The sequence below is a fragment of the Dreissena polymorpha genome, chromosome 1 (genome assembly GCF_020536995.1).
Source record: "Dreissena polymorpha isolate Duluth1 chromosome 1, UMN_Dpol_1.0, whole genome shotgun sequence".
NCBI lineage: Eukaryota > Metazoa > Mollusca > Bivalvia > Myida > Dreissenidae > Dreissena > Dreissena polymorpha.
The window spans coordinates 130,756,033-130,776,145 of record NC_068355.1 but is presented as its reverse complement, the minus strand read 5'-3'; the positions used below and the strand labels follow the sequence as shown (position 1 = coordinate 130,776,145).

Here is a 20,113-nt window from a genome sequence, read left to right as displayed (position 1 = left end):
CAGTGCTTGTATGATTAATTCGACATGAATGTCTGTCTGTAGACACAACATGGTCTGCCTATGAAAGTTCTCCCACATTCTAACTTGCATGTATTATTCCGTATGATGTAAAGACGTGCACGAAGTGAACTTTGATTTTCTGGACTTAAAAGGTCTTGAGTAAAGCCCTTTCTTTTGTACGATTATAAAAACGGCATTCAGCGTCGTAAGCATTCATCTTTACTTTGACAAGCTCATATATGATTCAAGATATATTGATTAGGTGCTTCTATACAGCGACATACATTCGTTTCCACTGCTTTAAAATGGACCACATAAGAAGCAACTTTCCAGAAGAAATATTTCATCAATTTATAACATACATTATGCAAGGTGGATGCTCAACGTATACCTACGTCAAATAAGCAAAGCTTCTACACTATCAAAGAGTAACACAAATTCTTTATACAAACAAAACACTGTATTGCCATTATAAATAATTAAAAAAGACTGCGAAACATAAAACATGAATGCACATGTAAGTTTGGACGAAAGTCCCTAATAATATCACAGATTATCTTCTTGGGAGTCTACTTTGAAAGCCGGCTAGGGTTCATCAGCCGCACGACGGCGGGCTTGTAGTAACCGTATATTTTGCGGCCCATCCGGCCCTCCCGCGTCCAGCCGTAACACATTCCATTGGTGTCCACGCCGCGCTTCTGTTTGATTATTTGACCTGAAAATATTGATCATCTTACCTGACGAAATTGCAGTGAAGATACAGTCGAGTGCCTCAGTTAGTCGGGAATAGTGAAGGAACGTAAAAAACAAATTGAACATGCTGGTACTAGAAAACAAAAGTGAACAAAGGACAGACCAATGGTTATATTTTATTATCATTGGTCGAATAAAGGATTTAATTGAGTCAAATCAGACCACACACGTTTTAGGCAAGTTGCTTTGTATGACAATGGGGCCAACCAAAATGACATCTATGAAGTTAAATGCTACAACTTTAAGCGGGCCCTTATAAAAAAGGTCTGTTTTGTATGGGTACATACCGGCCTTAAAGGCTAGCTCCTCAGTCCCGGGTGCGGGATAATTGTCCTGTTTTGCGATCATGCGCACGTTTGTCAGATTTTTTGCGTTTGTGACGTCATTTCCGCCGCTATCCGTCTCCGAGCTACTGTCATCTGCGTCGAAACGGGTCATGGAACTGTATTCTGTAACAGATATGAACATCCTATTTCTACTAGTCAACATAATTGTCTATAATATTTATACAAAATACAGTTCTTTATCGTATATCTCACGAGAGCTATTTCTATGTTATTATGGATAGAGAGACAGGCAGGCGGACGAACGGACAAACATACAAATAAAAAATATATTCCGTTACACAAATAAACGAACATGTCAATTCATATTTCAGATACTTGTATGCAAAAATGACAAAATATTAATTAGTTGACCATGAAGTGCACACGCAATACCAATAAGAACACAATGAAGAAAACTTATTAACTGTGAACAATAAGGCGGCCAATGTTACTGACTGTTTTTGCCTTTCTTAAATATCTTATTTGTCAGTCAACTTGGAATTATAAAATATGCATGGTGTTTCAAAGACTGTAAATTTGATATTTTCTAACTATTAACACTTAAAAAATCGACTACAACGGCGAGTTTTATGATAACGTTATTCCTAGTGCAGAAAAATATTTCCACTTGGCCAAAGCTGTATCATTTAACGGAATCAAACGGCCGACTTGTCGCGGAAAATGTAACCAAATTCGTTTGGCCATCCAGTAGCGTATGGCATGATCACGTATAGAGTCTGATTCACGACAACGTCCGAGTCCAGGACTGTCATGGGATTTTTTCCCATCAAGCATCACGTATGGCATTGGATGTGATATACGCGCGTCATTGCTGTTATACTGTAACATTTTATTTCGAGGTTCTTTGGCTTACGCGTTAATCTCGCTCGAAACTTAGCGCGAATAAAATTTAAAACACTCGCGTTTTTATTTTTTGCATATTCGCTTAGCATAAATACATCGCACGTCTTTCAAAATTAAGCACGACATTATTTTAGTTTGTATAAGATTAAAATGCGTATAACTCAAAGCTGACATTTCCAAGTAAATAAACAAACTGTAATTTCTCGTTACGTATAAGATACACGATTTCCATCGGTTGCGTGATGTGTCCTATATCTATGTCTATATACTATTAGTATTTGAAACGAAAACTGAAGCTTACGTGCCAACTTATAATATTGTCCATTTCTTGTTATTGTCCTTCAATAAAAACGAGAAATCAATTCTGATTGATTGTTGTATAACAGCGCAAAAGGAAATATGCTTGTAAAACAATATGTTTATGACAGGATTGTCTCGGAAGGCATCCACTATTATCACCGACCTTGCTTACTTCGTTTGCAAAATTTAATTTCCCTTCACTGTTCTTGATCAAGTTGCATGTACCTCGTGTCATCACATTTTCACGATTGCGAAATGTGGTGTACATATTACTCGCATGCTTAAACCTAAGAGATATTACTCCATGAAAGTCTTAGAATATACATATACGCATCATTAAAACAAGTGCGTCAAGATTAATCGTATATCATTTGAAACTACGAAAATCATGATCACACCAAGAACATAACATTATGCCAACCTTTGAAGTTGGTATTGTATCTTGACGAAGCCATCACTACCTTAATTGGGAACGGAGACGTAGACGCATTAACCAAAATTGGATCAAATATAACATCAACAATCCGTAAACGACGAGACATCCGAAAATAAACATTTTGGAAATGGGCGGAGTTAGAAGGTCTTAATACTCTTATCGGTTAGGGGTATAATGACACTTAACCATATTGGGTCGGCGTCTCCATTGTAATTGTGCACTGGTGGCAAAATAAAACGCCGTAGCATCCGACATGTGATATGACTTTGCAATTACAACTTACCTGTGAGGAGACATTGAAATAGCAACCAACCTGTGAGGAGACATTGAAATAGCAATCAACCTGTGAGGAGACATTGAAATAGCAACCAACCTGTGAGGAGACATTGAAATAGCAATCAGCCTGTGAGGAGACATTAGATTAACAACCAACATGTGTTCAGAAAATCTTCATAATAATCAACATGTAATGAGGGATTCCATAGCAATCGAGACACATAGCATTCAACATGTGATAATATTTTTTTAGCAATGAACTGTGATGAAACATTGTCCTAACAACCAACATATGATGAGACATCGCCACAGAACAAACCTGATATCAGACATTACCATACCAACTCCCTGTGGTAAAACATGGCCTTAGTAACCGAACACAAATCCATGGAAATCCGCCATATACATGCCGGGCAACCTATTGGGAATACATGTCCACAGCGAAGAACAAGTGATGAAACATTGCCAGACCGAACATTAAGTGATGAGACATTCCCAAACCGACCAACAAGTGATGAGACATTGCCAGACCGACCAACAAGTGATGAGACATTCCCAAATCGACCAACAAGTGATGAGACATTGCCAAACCTACCAACAAGTGATGAGACATTGCCAGACTGACCAACAAGTGATGAGACATTGCCAAACCGACCAACAAGAGATAAGACATTGCCAGATTGACCAACAAGTGATGAGACATTGCCAGACCGACCAACAAGTGATGAGACATTGCAAGACCGACAAACAAGTGATGCGACATTGCCAGACCGACCAGCAAGTGATGAGACATTGCCCGACCGACCAACAAGTGATTAGACATTGCCAGACCGACCAACAAGTAATGGGGCATTGCCAGACCGACCAACAAGTGATGAGACATTGCCAAACCGACCAACAAGTGATGAGACATTGCCAGACCGACCAACAAGTGATGAGACATTGCCAGACCGACCACAAGTGATGAGACATTGCCAGACCGACCAACAAGTGACGAGACATTGCCAGACCGACCAAAGAGCGATGAGACATTGCCATATTGACCAAGAAGTGATAAGGCATTGCTAGACCGACCAATAAGTGATGAGACATTGCCAGACCGACCAACAAGTTATGAGACATTGCCAGTCCGACCAACAAGTGATGAGACATTGCCTGACCGACCAACAAGTGACGAGACATTGCCAGACCGACCAAAAAGTGATGAGACATTGCCAGACCGACCAACAAGTGATCCGACATTGCCAGACCGACCAACAAGTGTTGAGACATTGCCAGACCGACCAACAAGTGATGAAACATTGCCAGACCGACTTACAAGTGCTGATGCATTGCCAGACCGACCAACAAGTGATGAGACATTGCCAGACCGTCCAACAAGTGATGAGACATTGTCAGACCGACCAACAAGTGGTGAGACATTTCCAAACCGACCAACAAAGTATGAGACATTGCCGTGGCGACAAACCTGTGATTTGAGCGGTGGTGGGGTGTTCGTCACTCTTGGCGAGGGTTGCACGTGTCCTATACTGGCGGTTCGGGTCGACGCTGCTGATGTTTGCGACGCATCGTTCTTCGGGTGGCAGTTCCAAGCTCTCAATGGAATCTGAAAAGGGAAAAGGGTATAAAGAAACTTTCGCACATCATTGTGCATTTATGTAAATTATCGAAATAAAATGTAGCTTTATCGCCGGTTGGGTGATGTTAACCATCCTCGATCAGAGCATGCTCATGTAGTTGCAATACCCAGCTACTGTACCTCTGGGTCGCTTTTAGTTGCAACTCGTAAAGGCTTTTTCGGCATAGCTGTTTAACGTCACTTTTGACCTTAGCTGACCTTTGTTAGTGTCCAATACAATTCAAATACAATTTCCCGCGGCTAGATACGAATGAATACACTTCATTTATTCCATTGGCTGATTTGAACATACCACCAGAACATTGGAAACATGACCGCGTCTTTGTAACACTGTTTTACTGCGTGTTCAGCATGACACAATTTTATCTCTAATGAAAAGGCTTGATAAAAGTATCGTTTTTCCCTATCCTGATGTTCGTTTCGGCCAGACCATTTTAAATTGTTTTCGAAATTGAACATTTCACATGTAAAAGTATAAAGTTTTAAACAAGCCGTCGTTCCAGCAGTGGAAGCGTGGCTTCACTTTAATGCATTGCATTCCAACCCGCAAGGTATCAGGGTCACTTCGTGGCCAGTAAAATAATCGTTATATAATATAGACGCTATCACGTGAACTATGTGAACTGGAATTTTCTTTAGACCAGAAATATGTTAAATAAAGATATTCAGCGATATACCGGTAATTATGGTATGTCAATAATAGATTCCTAATGTGTTTTAAACAATACCATGATAAATATTATTTTTTATTAATTTAACAAGAATTATTCCACCGTATTCACTAATGCATTAAGCATGAGTGCCATGATACTCGATACTGTTAATAATCAAATAGCAATGCCCGACAAACCACTGAAACAGGTTTGTTCGCAGAACGCGGGTATAAATATTTAAAATATGTACGGATACTTCGCGTGTGGCCGGTTGACACATATGTTTTAATTTCACTTCCATTCTTCTTTTGGTTTTCTGTTTTGTATATATTATATGTTTATGACCAGCAATATGTAATAATGTAAAATAAGCCGCGAAAACTCCGCGTAACATTCCGTACTGCGTGTGATGCAGCTAAGAACTGCACAGAAAAAGACATTCGCTATCTTTGATCTCATTCATTGAACTCTTTACCTTTCACCAACTCCAACCACAATCAACGCCGTATATCTTTTTAAAGTATATTTCTTGTTTCATGTAAACCCGTCGCCAGTTGACACTGTAATATGAGTCACATACACTATTTTCTTACGTAAATAAGAACGACACGATTAAACATATATCCATTGTGGGCAAATTAAAATAACTTTCGTGATACGGTGTGCTCGCAGAATATTTATGCAAGTCAATGATTCATGAAAATGTGTTATGTTTTGTCATGGGCAATGCCAAGTATTCCGAAATTAGTAAATATGCAAACATAATACACAAACAACCTCCGGAATCTTCCGCAAAAATAGATCTCGTGTCTTATCCTGAGGGAGTAAGCACGTGATAGTCAAGATTGCGACGTCCAAGCCAAGACAGGTACTTTTCGCCGTTTCATACCCTTGATTATTTTTGTTTACTTTTTAAATGACTCTTACTTTCCACCCATATTAGTAAACATGTGATCGGCGTATATTCGTAATACAATTTGGTTTATATTTCGACTTTCCTCCCCGCGAATGTTCTGAGTGGAGCTGTAATTAGGTCATCCCGCTAAGAAATTTCGCTCGCAGCGAGTGAAGTCGAGATATACCGGTACAGCGAATATTTATACGATATACACGCTATTAACTTTCTTGCTGATATGACTTAAAGTTAACTGCATTTAAACATTTAAACAAAGTAATAAGGGGCATAAAACGACCAAAAAATACCTGCCTCGGAACGCAAGTCACCATCTTGGCTATCACGTGATTACTCTGTCATCAACCAATCGTAAAACATCGACTATCTGCGGAACCTCATTACGATAGATTGAACCGTCAATGCAAATATTCCACTTTATTCGTTCATCACTGACGCGCTTGCGCGTGAACTTGAAGCGAAATGGAACAATCAGCGTATTGATCGGTATACGCTCCTTCCGGTCAGAGATCAGATCGATGGTAGCTGTCTCCAAGTGCAGAATCCGATCTTTCTTGTCGCCGAAGGCTGCTAGTTGAATTGTATTTGTTCGATTTCGCTTCACTTCAAGTTCACGCGCAAGCGCTTCAGTGATGAACGAATTCTGTGCTCCTTCATCGAACAGTATGCATTCGTCGGTGTGTATCTGACCAGAGTAGACAGAACTAATGTCTGTCTTCAAAAGAACGCCCTGTTTATGTCTCTGTGATGATGAATGAAAAACAGCTGTTTCCGGTCTGGTTGGCAACACTTTCGGTTCTTGTCTGTTTCCGGGTATTCAGGTTATTGCATATACTCCTATGGTGTTTTTTCTTACACACTTGACAACGTTTTCGAGATGTGCACTTTGAAACTTGATGTAGTCCGAGACAGTTTAAGCAGAGTCGCTTCTGTTTTACTTGTTCACATATTGATTTCATGTCAGGAATACTCGCACAGTCCTTACGTTTATGATTTCCACCTCAGAACACACATTTCACATCATAAGAAATCGAAGTTTGACTTACTTTTTGATGTCTTTGGTGTTGATCATTCGGTTTGACCCGGCGTAGAATGATGCTGTGCTGACAAACTCTGTCATTTCCGGTATATTACACGCACTTCCGGCCTCCATGATATTGAGTTCTCGATTGAATGCGTGTCGTAGATCTCCCTATTGCCAGTTTAAATCTCCATGTTCTCTAGCAAGACTCTTTCTTACTTACGACGGCATCTTATCTAAAATGACTGGTACTAATAGACTTCCGTATCCGTCTTGATGCTGACCTAGTGACTCCAGGCCTCGTATGTAAGTTTCCATTTTGTCATGAAAGTTGCGCATGCTATCCAACGTGTTGCACGGAGCCGGTAACTGGATCAGAGCTTGCATGGTATCGTGTACAATGCGGTGCGGACTTCCGAATCGCTCCTGTAGCAGGCTTATAGCGATTGAATAGTTGGCGTTTGTCAACGCAAATCCTTCAATTGTACGTGCAGCAGCTCCCTCAAGTTGAGATTGAAGATAGGCAAACTTTGAAATGTCCGTAAGGTTACTGTTCAAATGAATCGTTGATTCAAAGCAATCCCAAAACGTCTGCCATTTTGGTATGTCTCCGTCAAATGAAGGCAATGTTAGTTTAGGAAGTCTATGCGAATGTAAGTCATTACGTACGATATTGCTGGTCGCCGGAAGAGCGTTCGCGTTGATCTGAGTCCCAGCGGAAGTTGATTGACTGAACCACGGACGAAGCTGTTCCGTTGACTGACTTAACCACGGACGAGGCTGCTCCGCTTGTTGGTTATTCGCTTGGATCGATGTTGTTTCTCATAGCGATAACGGCGGTGGTGCTTGTACTTTGGGCTGAGTCTGTTGTTCCAGGAAGGCTTTTAATTTCCGAAATTTGATTTCCATGTCAATCGTGTATTGTTCCGTCGTTAGCATCTCTTCCTGAATACCGTCGACTTCTGTTTGAGAGAGTATCTTCTCGTTGATTGATTCTTTAATCTTCATTTTCGTCTCCAATGCTTCGAGAATGGTAGAAAACTCTATAAGCGTCGAATCTGATTTCGCATCTTCATTATTCTGCAAATGGCGCTGAATTACTTCTCGGTGTCCATCTCGAATCGAATGTGATTTATGAAGATTTATTTTATTCTGGTCTCGGCACCAATAATAATTGTGGTAGTGGTACTTCGCTTATGAACTAGAACACGTCTGTTGGTTCGATCCTTTAATAACGTCTGATCAAAGTAAACAACAATAATGATAATGACGTCAACGTAAAACATACATAAATGCGGCAAATAGCGTTGACGTTGCAAATACTTAACCAAGGGGTATAAAACGGCCAAAAAATACCTGCCTCGGAATGCGAGTCGCCATGCAAGTCACCATCTTAGCTATCACGTGATTACCCCCTCTGTCATCAACCAATCGTAAAACGATAGATTGAACCGTCAATGCAAATATTCCGCTTTCGGTTTGATAACGGCCTTTAACAAAGTTTTTGTTTTGAGCAATATTCTACTTGACTAAGACACACAAATTGATGTCGATTGTAATACGATAGTGTATACAACTTTTTGTATTAATATTTTGATCTAGATCTGTATAAAATTATGTACGTCATTGATCTGTGAATATATTGTGTTGTTGTATGTGTGTATTAACGGGCGTAAAGCCAAGTGTATGATAAAATAAAACTCTATTAGATTGATTGAACTCGATTAAATAGATTTAAAATACGTGAGGCATTATTTGTTCATTGTTTCAGCATAAACGAGAAAAGCAAAACCATTGAGCTGTACTTATGTACTCTTAAAAGCTCAAAGCAGAAGAAATAGCTCATCTTGAGCTTGTGCGGCCACCATTTGTCAATTACCAGTCATCCGCCGTCAACATTTACCTAGATGCCATGAGGCTTTTGAAAATTGTCCAAGTGATAATCTAAATGACAGACAGTTTAACTCAAACCCATAATGGTGGTATGATGATACTTTATAAACCTTTTCATCAGCTTGTAAACTTGTACACCTGGGTGTTTTGGTGCACTTTGTTTCTGACTTTGACAGAGTTATGGACTTGTTTTGCTTCTAGTGGCATTTGTGAAACTATTATTCGTTTAACTCACTAAAGAGTGCTGAAACCTTTGAACGTACATTAAACTCCGTTTCCCATTGCGAAGATCATATAAATGAGTAACTTGGCATTATTGCATGTAACAATTGCCGCTGTTAAACAAATGTTTGATATAAGCACATGACTGAAGTTATCAAACAAATCATATATTTTCACAAAAATGTTTTAATCTTCCGTATATCAAAGCGTTAACAAACGATGACCGTTATTATGAGAGAGAAAGGTCAAATAATAGCCGTGTCGTCAACCATATGAGAATTAATGTTAGCATTAATTTTTAGTTGTGAGCGTTAGCTTACAACTAATGTAAGAGGCAGTTTTGCAAGTCAGTCTGCTGTTAGCTACGCAAAGAACGATAACTGAAAGTCAGTCTGCTGTTAGCTACGCTAGGAACGATAACACTGCCTGTCTGCACTACCTGCAGTTAAATTATGCAGACGACGAAAGCTAGGAGCGACTGCTCTAACCACAACATCTGCCTGTTTATAGTTCACCATTGGTACACTGCATTGTGTGTATGTACTCAATAGTATTTAACAGCTTGTAAGACGACATTGGCCAGTCTAGTGTTTATCATTGACATCTGTATGTATTGGCTGCTTGCAGGGAAAACGGGGCTTAATGCATGTCAAATAAGATTAGCATGTGCACATTGACTAATCAAGGACGACACTTTCTGATTTTATGGTGATCTTCGTTGAAAGAGAGTCTCTAGTACTGGGATGACAATTAATGCATATGCATTAAGCCCTGTTTTCCCCAAATGAAGCTTAAATGATCTTTTTCATTAATGATTTGAAAAAAAACCACATCTCGACCTGTTCTTTAAGACACACTCTTTATCAATTTAAATGGGTTGTGTGCATTTCAAACTTGCGATATAAAAAGCTATAACATAATTTTGAAAAATTAGTTGCCTCTAAGATTATACAACAGCGAACAACTTCAGTGCCTTCAGCGCTTTTATTAATACGTGTGTTTATACCTTTTGATTTTGTTGTTCTGGCTGTGTTCGATCCCGGGTTGAACTTGGTCACAAAGTTGCTCCGACTTCCGTTCATGATTTGAACGGGCACAAAGTCCTCCAATGAGGAATCGGAACCGGAAGTCTGCGTAAGATGGCTCAGGATGCTGCCCGTGTTATGTAATTCCATACTATGTGATGACGTCAGCACTTTATGTTGGCGTCTCTCGGGATCGCTGCGCAACTCGCTGAAAAGGCATAATCGCGAGTTTGACTGTTTGGTTAAAGGTTACTAAGACACAGTAGTTTTGTGGCTATAAAGCGGAAGTATAATATGTGTAGTATTTATCTTACTACAATTGTATCTGTTCATGAGGTTTATATTTTATAACCCCAGAAACCAAACAAACTCTTCTTCGTGAAACCCATGAAGCTCGAAATGATGCGTCACGTTAAAAAAAACTCACGGCTATTTCTTTTATTCAATCATTGCGTTATGACATAGTTATCGAATAAAGCATTTTCAAAACGTAAATAGTGCTTTACGACTCATGTTTTGATATAAAAAAAACGCGTTTTAGTTTAAAGTTGAATTTCGCCAGTGCCATTTTGCTTACAGCTTTTAAATGACGCAATCATACGTGAAGGTGGAGATGAGATCTCTTATACGGACATTTTCCTTCTACTTCCGATACACTAAAGTGGGGCAGTTGTCATTTACTGGTATATATATGCAATTAGTACTGGCAAATCAGCTCAACCATGAACAAGTGCCGGTTGGTTTATAGGACTGAAAACAGCGAAAACTAAAACATTATTTAACACCTAGTGCCCGAGTATGCGGATTGTGTTCATTGATTAAACGTGTATGAATAAAAGGACTAGGAAACAGGCTGGGATTTATCATGTGCCGGTGAGGGTTGTAATAAAATAACGGCTATGCTGGCCGAGCAGCGTTTTTACTCATGCAAAGCCTTTTATAATACAAAACGATATGATGGTTACCCTGTTTTTCAGACCTCTACGCAGCCACTTTTATAGAAATAACAATATATACTTGAAACAAAACTGCTTTTTGCGGGATCGCTTTATGCTGTACGGCGTTTGATAAAAAAAGATGTCACTATAATGCTAGGTTTACATCTGGCCACGATTACCACGATGTCCCCGATTCCAGAGCATCGTGGCGAACGTAACAGAGCGTGGAGTCGAATCGTGGTGATCGTGGGGGAGCGTAACGGAACGTGGTTGAATCGGGGACATCGTGGGCATCGGGACAGATTTTAAATCAAACTTAAATATCACCACGATTGCCCCGATTCATTTTCTAATCTCAAATCGTAGGTCAAATCGCAGGAAATCGCAACAAAGCGGCTTTGTCGTGGGAGATCTTAACAGGACGTAACGGAACGTGGTGGAGCGTGGAAGCCAATCGTGTTGATCGCAACAAAGCGTAACAGAACGTGATGCAAATCGTGGGCTCGATCGTAGCAACAAAACGCGCTGATTTCGTAAGAACCGTAACAGAACGTGGAGTATACCATTTAATCGTAGAGCTCCCCGATTTTTTATCCTCTGGCTAATCGGGGAGATCGTGGCCAGATGTAAACTAAGCATAACACATTAACTTAATCTAAATTTATTTATATGTGTACTCTTAAATGACCATTTTATGTTACGTAGTGTTATGTTGGATTACTTAATTACGTGACCGAAAATAATGTGTAAACTTGAGTATGAAGACGATGTACTTGTGTATAAGCATGAATAAAGTATCTGTCTGTCTAAAATGCTTTTAAGGTGATAGTGTGGTTTTTGTGTTTAAAAAAAGGACTATATATCGACATAGTTTTTTTTTGTTTTGTAATATTTTATTTATACCGAAAAAATAGATCTATTTATGTTTGTTTCGAGTTATATGTCGTACCTCGAAACACTGACTTACAGAAACGCCTACAAACCTAATATAAAGTAACAAATATAAAGATATATATTTTGCCTTATTTTCTTGATTTTGGAAATGAAATTGGCTATATACATTTTCGCGGATAAAATACCGAAAAAAATGAGAAAAAGTGTGAAATTTCGCAAGCAAGACATAGGGGAAAATTGCATAATAAAACAAATGGTGTAAGGCCCTTGTAAAAAAAGAGAACCAGGATCTCCATTAGGCCCCTTTTAAAAAGGAAACCATGATCTGAAAGCTTCGTCCGCTTCAAATGGTATTGCGGACGCGTGCGGAAAATGCGTTACCTGCTGAGTCCTTTGGTGATGCCCCCAAGAGAGACGGCACCGTCCTTTGAACCCCTGGACCGGCCGTTGCGCAACCGGACGTCGGTCTTGTTGTCCAATTTCCTGTCCGAGCGCATTGGATCCACCCCGAACATTTCCTGTGTGGGGTATAGGTTATTAATATATATATTCGACGGTGTTTATCGGTCAATAAACAACGATTTAGGGAGCGAATGAGTGGGAAACCCCTGGCATTGGGTCTAAATAGCTTGCGTTCTTTTTTGTCACTGGATACTGATGCGAACAAATGTTTGATTTTTACATGATTATGTATTATGATGATGACGTTGAGCGAGGCGGACCGTGGTATGTATATTCGACCAGTACTTGTGCAACACAATTGTTCGACATTCATACCTGACATGTTGCATATATCCAGTTTAAAGCGAGATTATACGACTTTGTCAAATATTCATTGATTTATATAAAATGTGTAAAAAACTTATTAAACATATATTTCAATATAAATCAAAATAAAAGTTAAGAAGAACATGTGTCGAAAAATGCGAAATAAGCCATATATTTAATTCTGAAATCAAAAATGTCTGTACAGTCGAATTCGCCACCATGTATATCATGCATGTACGATGTGATTCTAAATTTAGTTTAACGGTTCATTTTAAATTCCTGCAACGATATCTATTCATACGACACACGAACACTAACTAAAAAGATGAATGCTTCGGTAATTGTAGGAAAATATGTAGGAAATATCTTCCACTGGGGGGCGCTAATTTGTCTTTGCTGCATTTTATGAAATTCGTCTTCAATGTATAATTGTTCTTGCCTATTTTGTAATATTGTAACATATTTTATCAATAAATTACAATTAAACACATATAAAAAATTGTATAGTCTCGCTTTAAGTGTAACTTTAATTTGTTGGGCACTTAATCGAGAAAGTACATGTATCTTGTGTTAAATATATCCGTTACTTATGTCACTCAAGATTGATTACACTCAACCGTGATATGTATGTACCGTTTCTTGTATATATCCGTTTCTAACGGAGCACTTTGATTAATGAATCTACGCTCAACCTTTACATGAACCGTGGTTTGTGTATGTACAGTAATAGAGTTACTGAAAAAATGATATACAATCAACCATGCCAATGATGCCATGAACCATGTCCTAATGTGCCCTATATGTCCGTTCCTATTGTAAATATAAGATTGTTTTACACCCAACCGTGACAAGAACCGGGTGTTGAAAATAAATATTTGTTTATAGTTTATATTAGCGTGACTCTAACATTGTTCAACACTAAATCGTGGCATTAACCGTGTGGCCTGGTATAGGGGAGATAACCCTGGTTTATGGTTAGGTTAGGGTAAGGGTTAGGAGTCGGGTTAGGGTTAAGGCTAACCCTAACCCGACCCCTAACCCTAAACCTAACCCTTACCCTAACCCTCTAACCTCCCCATGCGCATTACAATACCAGGCCTCGCTCGTTGTCGTTGTCCACTTCCCGTGTTGTATCTGGTGTGAGTGTATCTCAACGATTGTTAGACATCTACCCCTGACGTGTACCGTGTATTTGACGCTGTCTCCCCGCTCCACGCGCTTGGCGTTTGCTCGCACGTCAACCCAGTGCACCTTGAGCAGCCCCTCGACGCTGTCCAGGCTCCGGTGACCTTCGACCTTCAAGTCACGTGGCACTCTGAAGGTCACGTTCATTTTTGCGTAAAATTGGAATGAGACGCATGGTGCGCGAGATTGATGTGTCAATACGTAATAATATTTTTTAAATACCACAGCTCTTTGTTTCACTGCCATTACATGTGATCCAAAGAAACCTGAGTGATAATTAGGATTAATAATTATAGTTTACTAAGCCGACCAACGCTAACTGTGAGTGCCAATCTGTGTTAACAAACTTTCTTCCGAAATGCAAGGATAGGTTTCCAATAAAACGTGTTCCTTAATACGATTAAAGTCATAACAACGCTCATATACCAAGAACAAAGATTAACACGAACTACATAAAGATTTCGGCAATTTGTGCCATTCAAAGTCATGTTTCTAATTGGAAAAGGCATGTGAATAATCACACGATTTGCCGACCCACATACCATATATTTTCGGTGATGGTAAATGAAAATGATGTGTTTAACCTGATCATCTTCCACAAAATTTTAAAGTGTTAATGATGGACAAAAAATGGAAAAGGTACGCTGTCTTATGTAGTGTAAAATTCAACAGACCAAATAACAAACGCTTATTGGTTAAAAATATCAGTGAAAACTGTGGGTTTTTTTCAGCCTCAAATGACCTTTATCCATCGGTCTTTATATTGTCTTTTAAACTTTTGTGACCTAAACTATTTCTTTAAATATGCGAATGTGCATGTGGTTCAAGTGTATCGCTGTTAAGTGTGTTTTTGTTTTACGAAGGAATTGGTTGGGTTCAGAAACTTGTCTTAGCCAAACACCCATACATTACGCGTTCCTTACCCTTGATATAGCGTCTCCGCCACGTGCGTCAAGTATGTTTTCACGTGCTCGACCATGGCGCGTATTCGGTCCGCCTCGAGCTCCTGAAGGCGGGAATCCATCTCGGCCATCGTCTGCAATGCACATGCGACATCAACATTAACACAGCCATCGTTATGCCGAGTAAATAATAATTGCGCATCGACTCATGAGTGTGGTTGTGAAAAGAAAAGCTAAAGGCAATGCTTTTGTCGGTTTTGTTCATAAAATAATAAAGCAAGAAGACCCAATAAGACCTGTCAGACTGCGTAACAAAACATCCAAAATGTCTGACAAACACGTTCAGACGCATTTTTCGAAATAAAATAAAATATTTACATGTTACAAGCATGCTTTCCTGACTGGTTGACACAATTTGTGACAAGCTATTAACTTAATCCTACAAGATGTCTGACAAGTTGCACAGTCTAAGCTAATGTTGAACGAAGAACAATAAGCATATGAGCACAAATCGATTCGCCCATCTGTTTGTCCAAGGCTGTTTGTCTAATGCTGTTTGTCTAATGCTGTTTGTCCAAGGCTGTTTGTCTAATGCTGTTTGTCTAATGCTGTTTTCCCAATGATGTTTGTCAAATGCTGCTTGTCTTAATCTGTTTGCCAAATGTTGTTTGCCCATGGCTGTTTGTCCAATGCTGTGTTTATAATGCTGTTTGTCTGAAGCTGTTTGCCCAATGTTGTTTGTCCAAGCTGTTTGTCTAAATATGTTTGCTAAATGCTGTTTTTCTAATGCCGGTTGCCCAATTCTGTTTGACCAATGCTGTTTCTCTTAATCTGTTTGCCAAATGTTTGCCCAATGCTGTTTACCCAAATCTGTTTGTCTTAATATGTTTTCTAAATGCTGTTTGTCTAATGATGTTTGCCCAATGCTGTTTGTTCGAATGGTTGATTCCTTTTTCCTAGTTCCTTATTCCTTATTCGAATAAGGAATAAGGCACTGTTCCTCATTCCTTATTCACGCGTAACATATGTGTTATAGGGTTTAAAAGAACAATAATGCAAACATTTCTGAAGTAAATCAAAACAACATAACTCGAATAAATTTACTTTATGTATTACGTTACATATTCATGTTTTTTCTTCGCGCTTGCATAGGATTTCTTGTTTAAACCGAACCGATATTTTCTAGATCGAATACTAACTTCACATCACCAAAACCTAAAGCACATACAATTATTGTACATGTATGTGATAAAAAAATCAATATTGTTCATTTAAACATTGTAATCCAGTTCCTTATTCGAGGCTGAATAAGGAAAAAGGAACCAGTTACTTATTCCTTATTCAAGCCGAATAAGGAACTGGCATTTTCTTACTTGAACATCAATGAAATTGATCCAAAATTAACCACATATTAATGATTATTAGTTATATATTGGTTGTATATGTAAAATTTTCTAATTGCAATACATTTCTATTAAGTTTTAAGTGATGATTATCAAGTTCCTTATTCAGTGTGAATAAGGAATAAGGAACTGGTTCCTTATTCCGTATTCAAATCGAATAAGGACCTGGAATTTTCTTTCTATAAATTATTAGTCCAAATGAACCAACAAGACGAATAACTCAACGAAAATTATTGTAAATGTATGTCGCGTGTAACAAATATTAATTGCGGTACATTTCTACTTTTTTATTCAATAATTACATAGTTCCTTATTCGGTTTGAATAAGGAATAAGGAACTGGTTCCTTATTCCAGATTCAAATCGAATAAGGAACTGGAATTTTCATACTAAACAAAATATTGAAATGAACTAAAGGGACCCATAAATAAATGAAAATCATTGTGAATGTAGGTTTGGTATAAAAAAACATTAATTGCAGCACATCTCCATTAAGTTTCATTTAATGATACTATAGTTCTTTGTTCGTATTGAAAAAGGAATAAAGGCCTGGTTGACGCATTGAAATCACTTTGCATCCTTAATCATATCCCCTTGTAACTGTATAGGTATAAAAACGGAATTGGATAGCTTAATCATGACTGGTATTCAGCTATCTGAAAGTCTTCTCTTGAAGTTAGGGTCAGAAAAAACTTTAAGAACTGTATCAGACATAGAAATAAAAAATCTTACATTAAACATAGCCAATAATAACGAATATATAGCTGTGCTATTATAGAATGATCCGAATTTAAATATCCGAAATTATGGCCTCTGAATAAGGAATTGACGTAAAGTTAGTTCCTTATTCGGAAGCCTGTATTTCGGAAAAGCAGTTTTGGATATGTTATGTTTAAGATGTACATAGTGGGGTTATTTAAGCATGATTATGTTATATGGACGGATTTTGTCCCATTTCTTTTTATAGTATATGTCATTATACAAGCTGAAAACAAGTATTATGAAGAGGATAATTAGGAAACTGTATTGATTTTATCAAACATAAATTAAAATTAACCAAATAATATAAAATGTCAATGAAAATCATGGTTTATGTAGGTTCGAAGTTTAAACTATTTATTGCAATATATTTCTACCTAGTATTATTTAATAATAACACAGTTCCTTATTCAGTGCGAATAAGGAATAAGGAACTGGTTCCTTATTCCTTATTCAAATCGAATAAGAAGCTGGCTTTTTCATACTAAACAAACTATTAAAATGAACCAAAGAGACCAATAATCAATGAAAATAATTGTAAATTTAGGCTGGGTATCAAAATATTAATTGCAGTACATCATTTCTATGTTTCATTTAATGATAACCTTGTTCCTTATTCAGATTGAAAAAGGAACTGGCATTTTCATACTTAACAAACTATTAAAATGAACCAAAGAGACCAATTAATCATTAACAATCATTGTTAATGCAGGTTAGGTATAAAAAACATTAATTGCAGTACATATCTACTACGTTTCATTTAAGTATAACCTAGTTCCATATTCGGATTGAAAAAGGAAAAAGGAACTGGTTCCTTATTCCTTATTCAAATCGAATAAGGAACTGGCATTTTCATACTTAACAAACTATTAAAATGAACCAAATAAACTTGAAAACAATTACATGTAGTATGAAGACGATAATAAGGAAATGGTATTGCCTTACTCAAAAACAGAACACTAAATGTCAATGAAAATCATGTTAAGTGTTGGTTCGTAGTTAAAAATATGAATTACAATATATTTCTACCTAGTTTCATTAAATAATAACACAGTTCCTTATTCAGTGTGAATAACGAACTGGTTCCTTATTCCATATTCAAATCGAATAAGGAAACTGCCATTTTCTTACACACACGCACACATAGAGTTAGATAAATTTGTCTTCTCTTTTGCTTCATGCACTTCTCCTTTATTTACTGCACCGAATTGTACTCCTATTTTTTCAGTTTTGCACTCCTATTTTTTCAATCTCGCTCCCTGACTTAGTAAGTCGTGACCACGACATAGCTCACTCGTTCCAACAAGTTAGTAAGTCGTTCCCTCGACTAAGTATGTCATGGGGACAAGATAGAAAAAATGTGTGCAATTTAAAAATCAAATAAACAAGGAGGAGTGAATTTCACATCTGTGCTACAGTAGTATTAGGTACTGGCTTAAAAAATGTGTAATTGACTTATTAACCCTTTGAATGTTAATTAATATCTCTCGCTCGTGCAGACCAACGATATATTAGGGGACCATCATATATATTAAGGACAACGTTGCCGTCAGTAAGACATGATTGGCGTCACCATCAAGGCGAGACTGCACCGTAAGCAGCAACCCGGATGCCTCTATTAGACTGGAAAGTTTCTTTAAAAAATGCGTGAACAATCTGTAATTGAGTGTTTGCATTTACACAGATGTTTTATCACTGGAAACGCGTGTTCTCGATCTTGGATGCAAACGGTTATGTCCGGCAACTGGCGCGATAAAAGGTCACGGGAAGCGAAGAAATCGCGCTTTTCTATTTGATTACCAGGCCTACCGGTATTTTTCCTAATTTATAGCAACTGGTTACTTGACATTCATTAATGTCGGGTTACTGTATTTAAGTTTGATTATGAAAAGGCCAGTCTCTTACTATCGTCGTCATAATACTTATTTATCGCAAAATATAATATACGATAGAAATGTTAAAGAACATTTCCATAGAAAATAATCAAGCTTAAATAACCCACACTATGTACATCTTAAATATAACATATCCAAACGTGATTTTCCGAAATACAGGCTTCCGAATTAGGAACTAACTTTACGCCAATTCCTTATTCAGAGGTCATAATTTCGGATATTTAAATTCGGATAATTATTGAATAGCACAGCTATATATTCGTTATTATTGGCTATTTTTAATGTAAGATTATTTTTTTATATGTCTGATACAGTTCTGGAAGTTTTTTCTGACCCTAACTTCTAGAGAAGACTTTCCGATAGCTGACTACCAGTCATGATTTAGCTATCCCACTCCGTTCTTATACCTATACATTTACAATGGGATATGATTAAGGATGCAAAGCGATTTCAATGCGTTTTTTTATACCCAACCTGCATTAAAAATGATTTTCATTGAGTTATTGGTCTCGTTGGTTCATTTTAATAGTTTGTTTAGTGGGAAAATGCCAGTTTCTTATTCGATTTGAATATGGAATAAGGAGCAAGTTCCTTATTCCTGTGTCAATCCGAATAAGGCACTATATGTTATCATTAAATGAAACTTTATAGAGATGTGCTGCAATTAATGTTTTTTGATAACCAACCTACATTTACAATGATTTTCATTGATTAATTGGTCCCTTTTGTTCATTTCAATATTTTATTGAGTATGAAAATTCCAGTTCCTTATTCGATTTGAATAATGAATAAGGAAACAGTTGCTTATTCAAACCGAATAAGGAACTATGTTATCATTAAACAACGTAGAAATGTACTGCAATTAATATTTGTTACACCCGAAAAACATTTACAATAATTTTCGTTAAGTTAATCGTCTCGTTGGTTCATTTTGATTTATAATTTATAGAAAGAAAATTACAGTTCCTTATTCGATTTGAATAAGGAATAAGAAACCAGTTCATTATTCCTTATTGACACTAAATAAAGAACTGGATAATCATCACTTA

General features: G+C 37.6%; 1 protein-coding gene across 2 annotated transcripts in view; it reads right to left on the bottom strand.

The window, feature by feature from the left end:
* Window positions 1–438: 438 nt before the first annotated feature.
* The window catches only part of LOC127850072 (uncharacterized), a 49,682-nt gene continuing 30,007 nt past the window's right edge, over window positions 439–20,113 (bottom strand). For both annotated transcript variants that reach the window (XM_052382822.1, XM_052382832.1), the window contains 7 exons: window positions 15,030–15,142; window positions 14,107–14,236; window positions 12,535–12,671; window positions 10,303–10,529; window positions 4,424–4,561; window positions 1,041–1,202; window positions 439–715 (listed from right to left, as the gene is read on the bottom strand). In XM_052382822.1, the coding sequence (XP_052238782.1) occupies window positions 570–715; window positions 1,041–1,202; window positions 4,424–4,561; window positions 10,303–10,529; window positions 12,535–12,671; window positions 14,107–14,236; window positions 15,030–15,142 (1,053 nt within the window). In that variant the 3' untranslated portion in view covers window positions 439–569. The remainder of the gene's footprint in view (window positions 716–1,040; window positions 1,203–4,423; window positions 4,562–10,302; window positions 10,530–12,534; window positions 12,672–14,106; window positions 14,237–15,029; window positions 15,143–20,113) is intronic.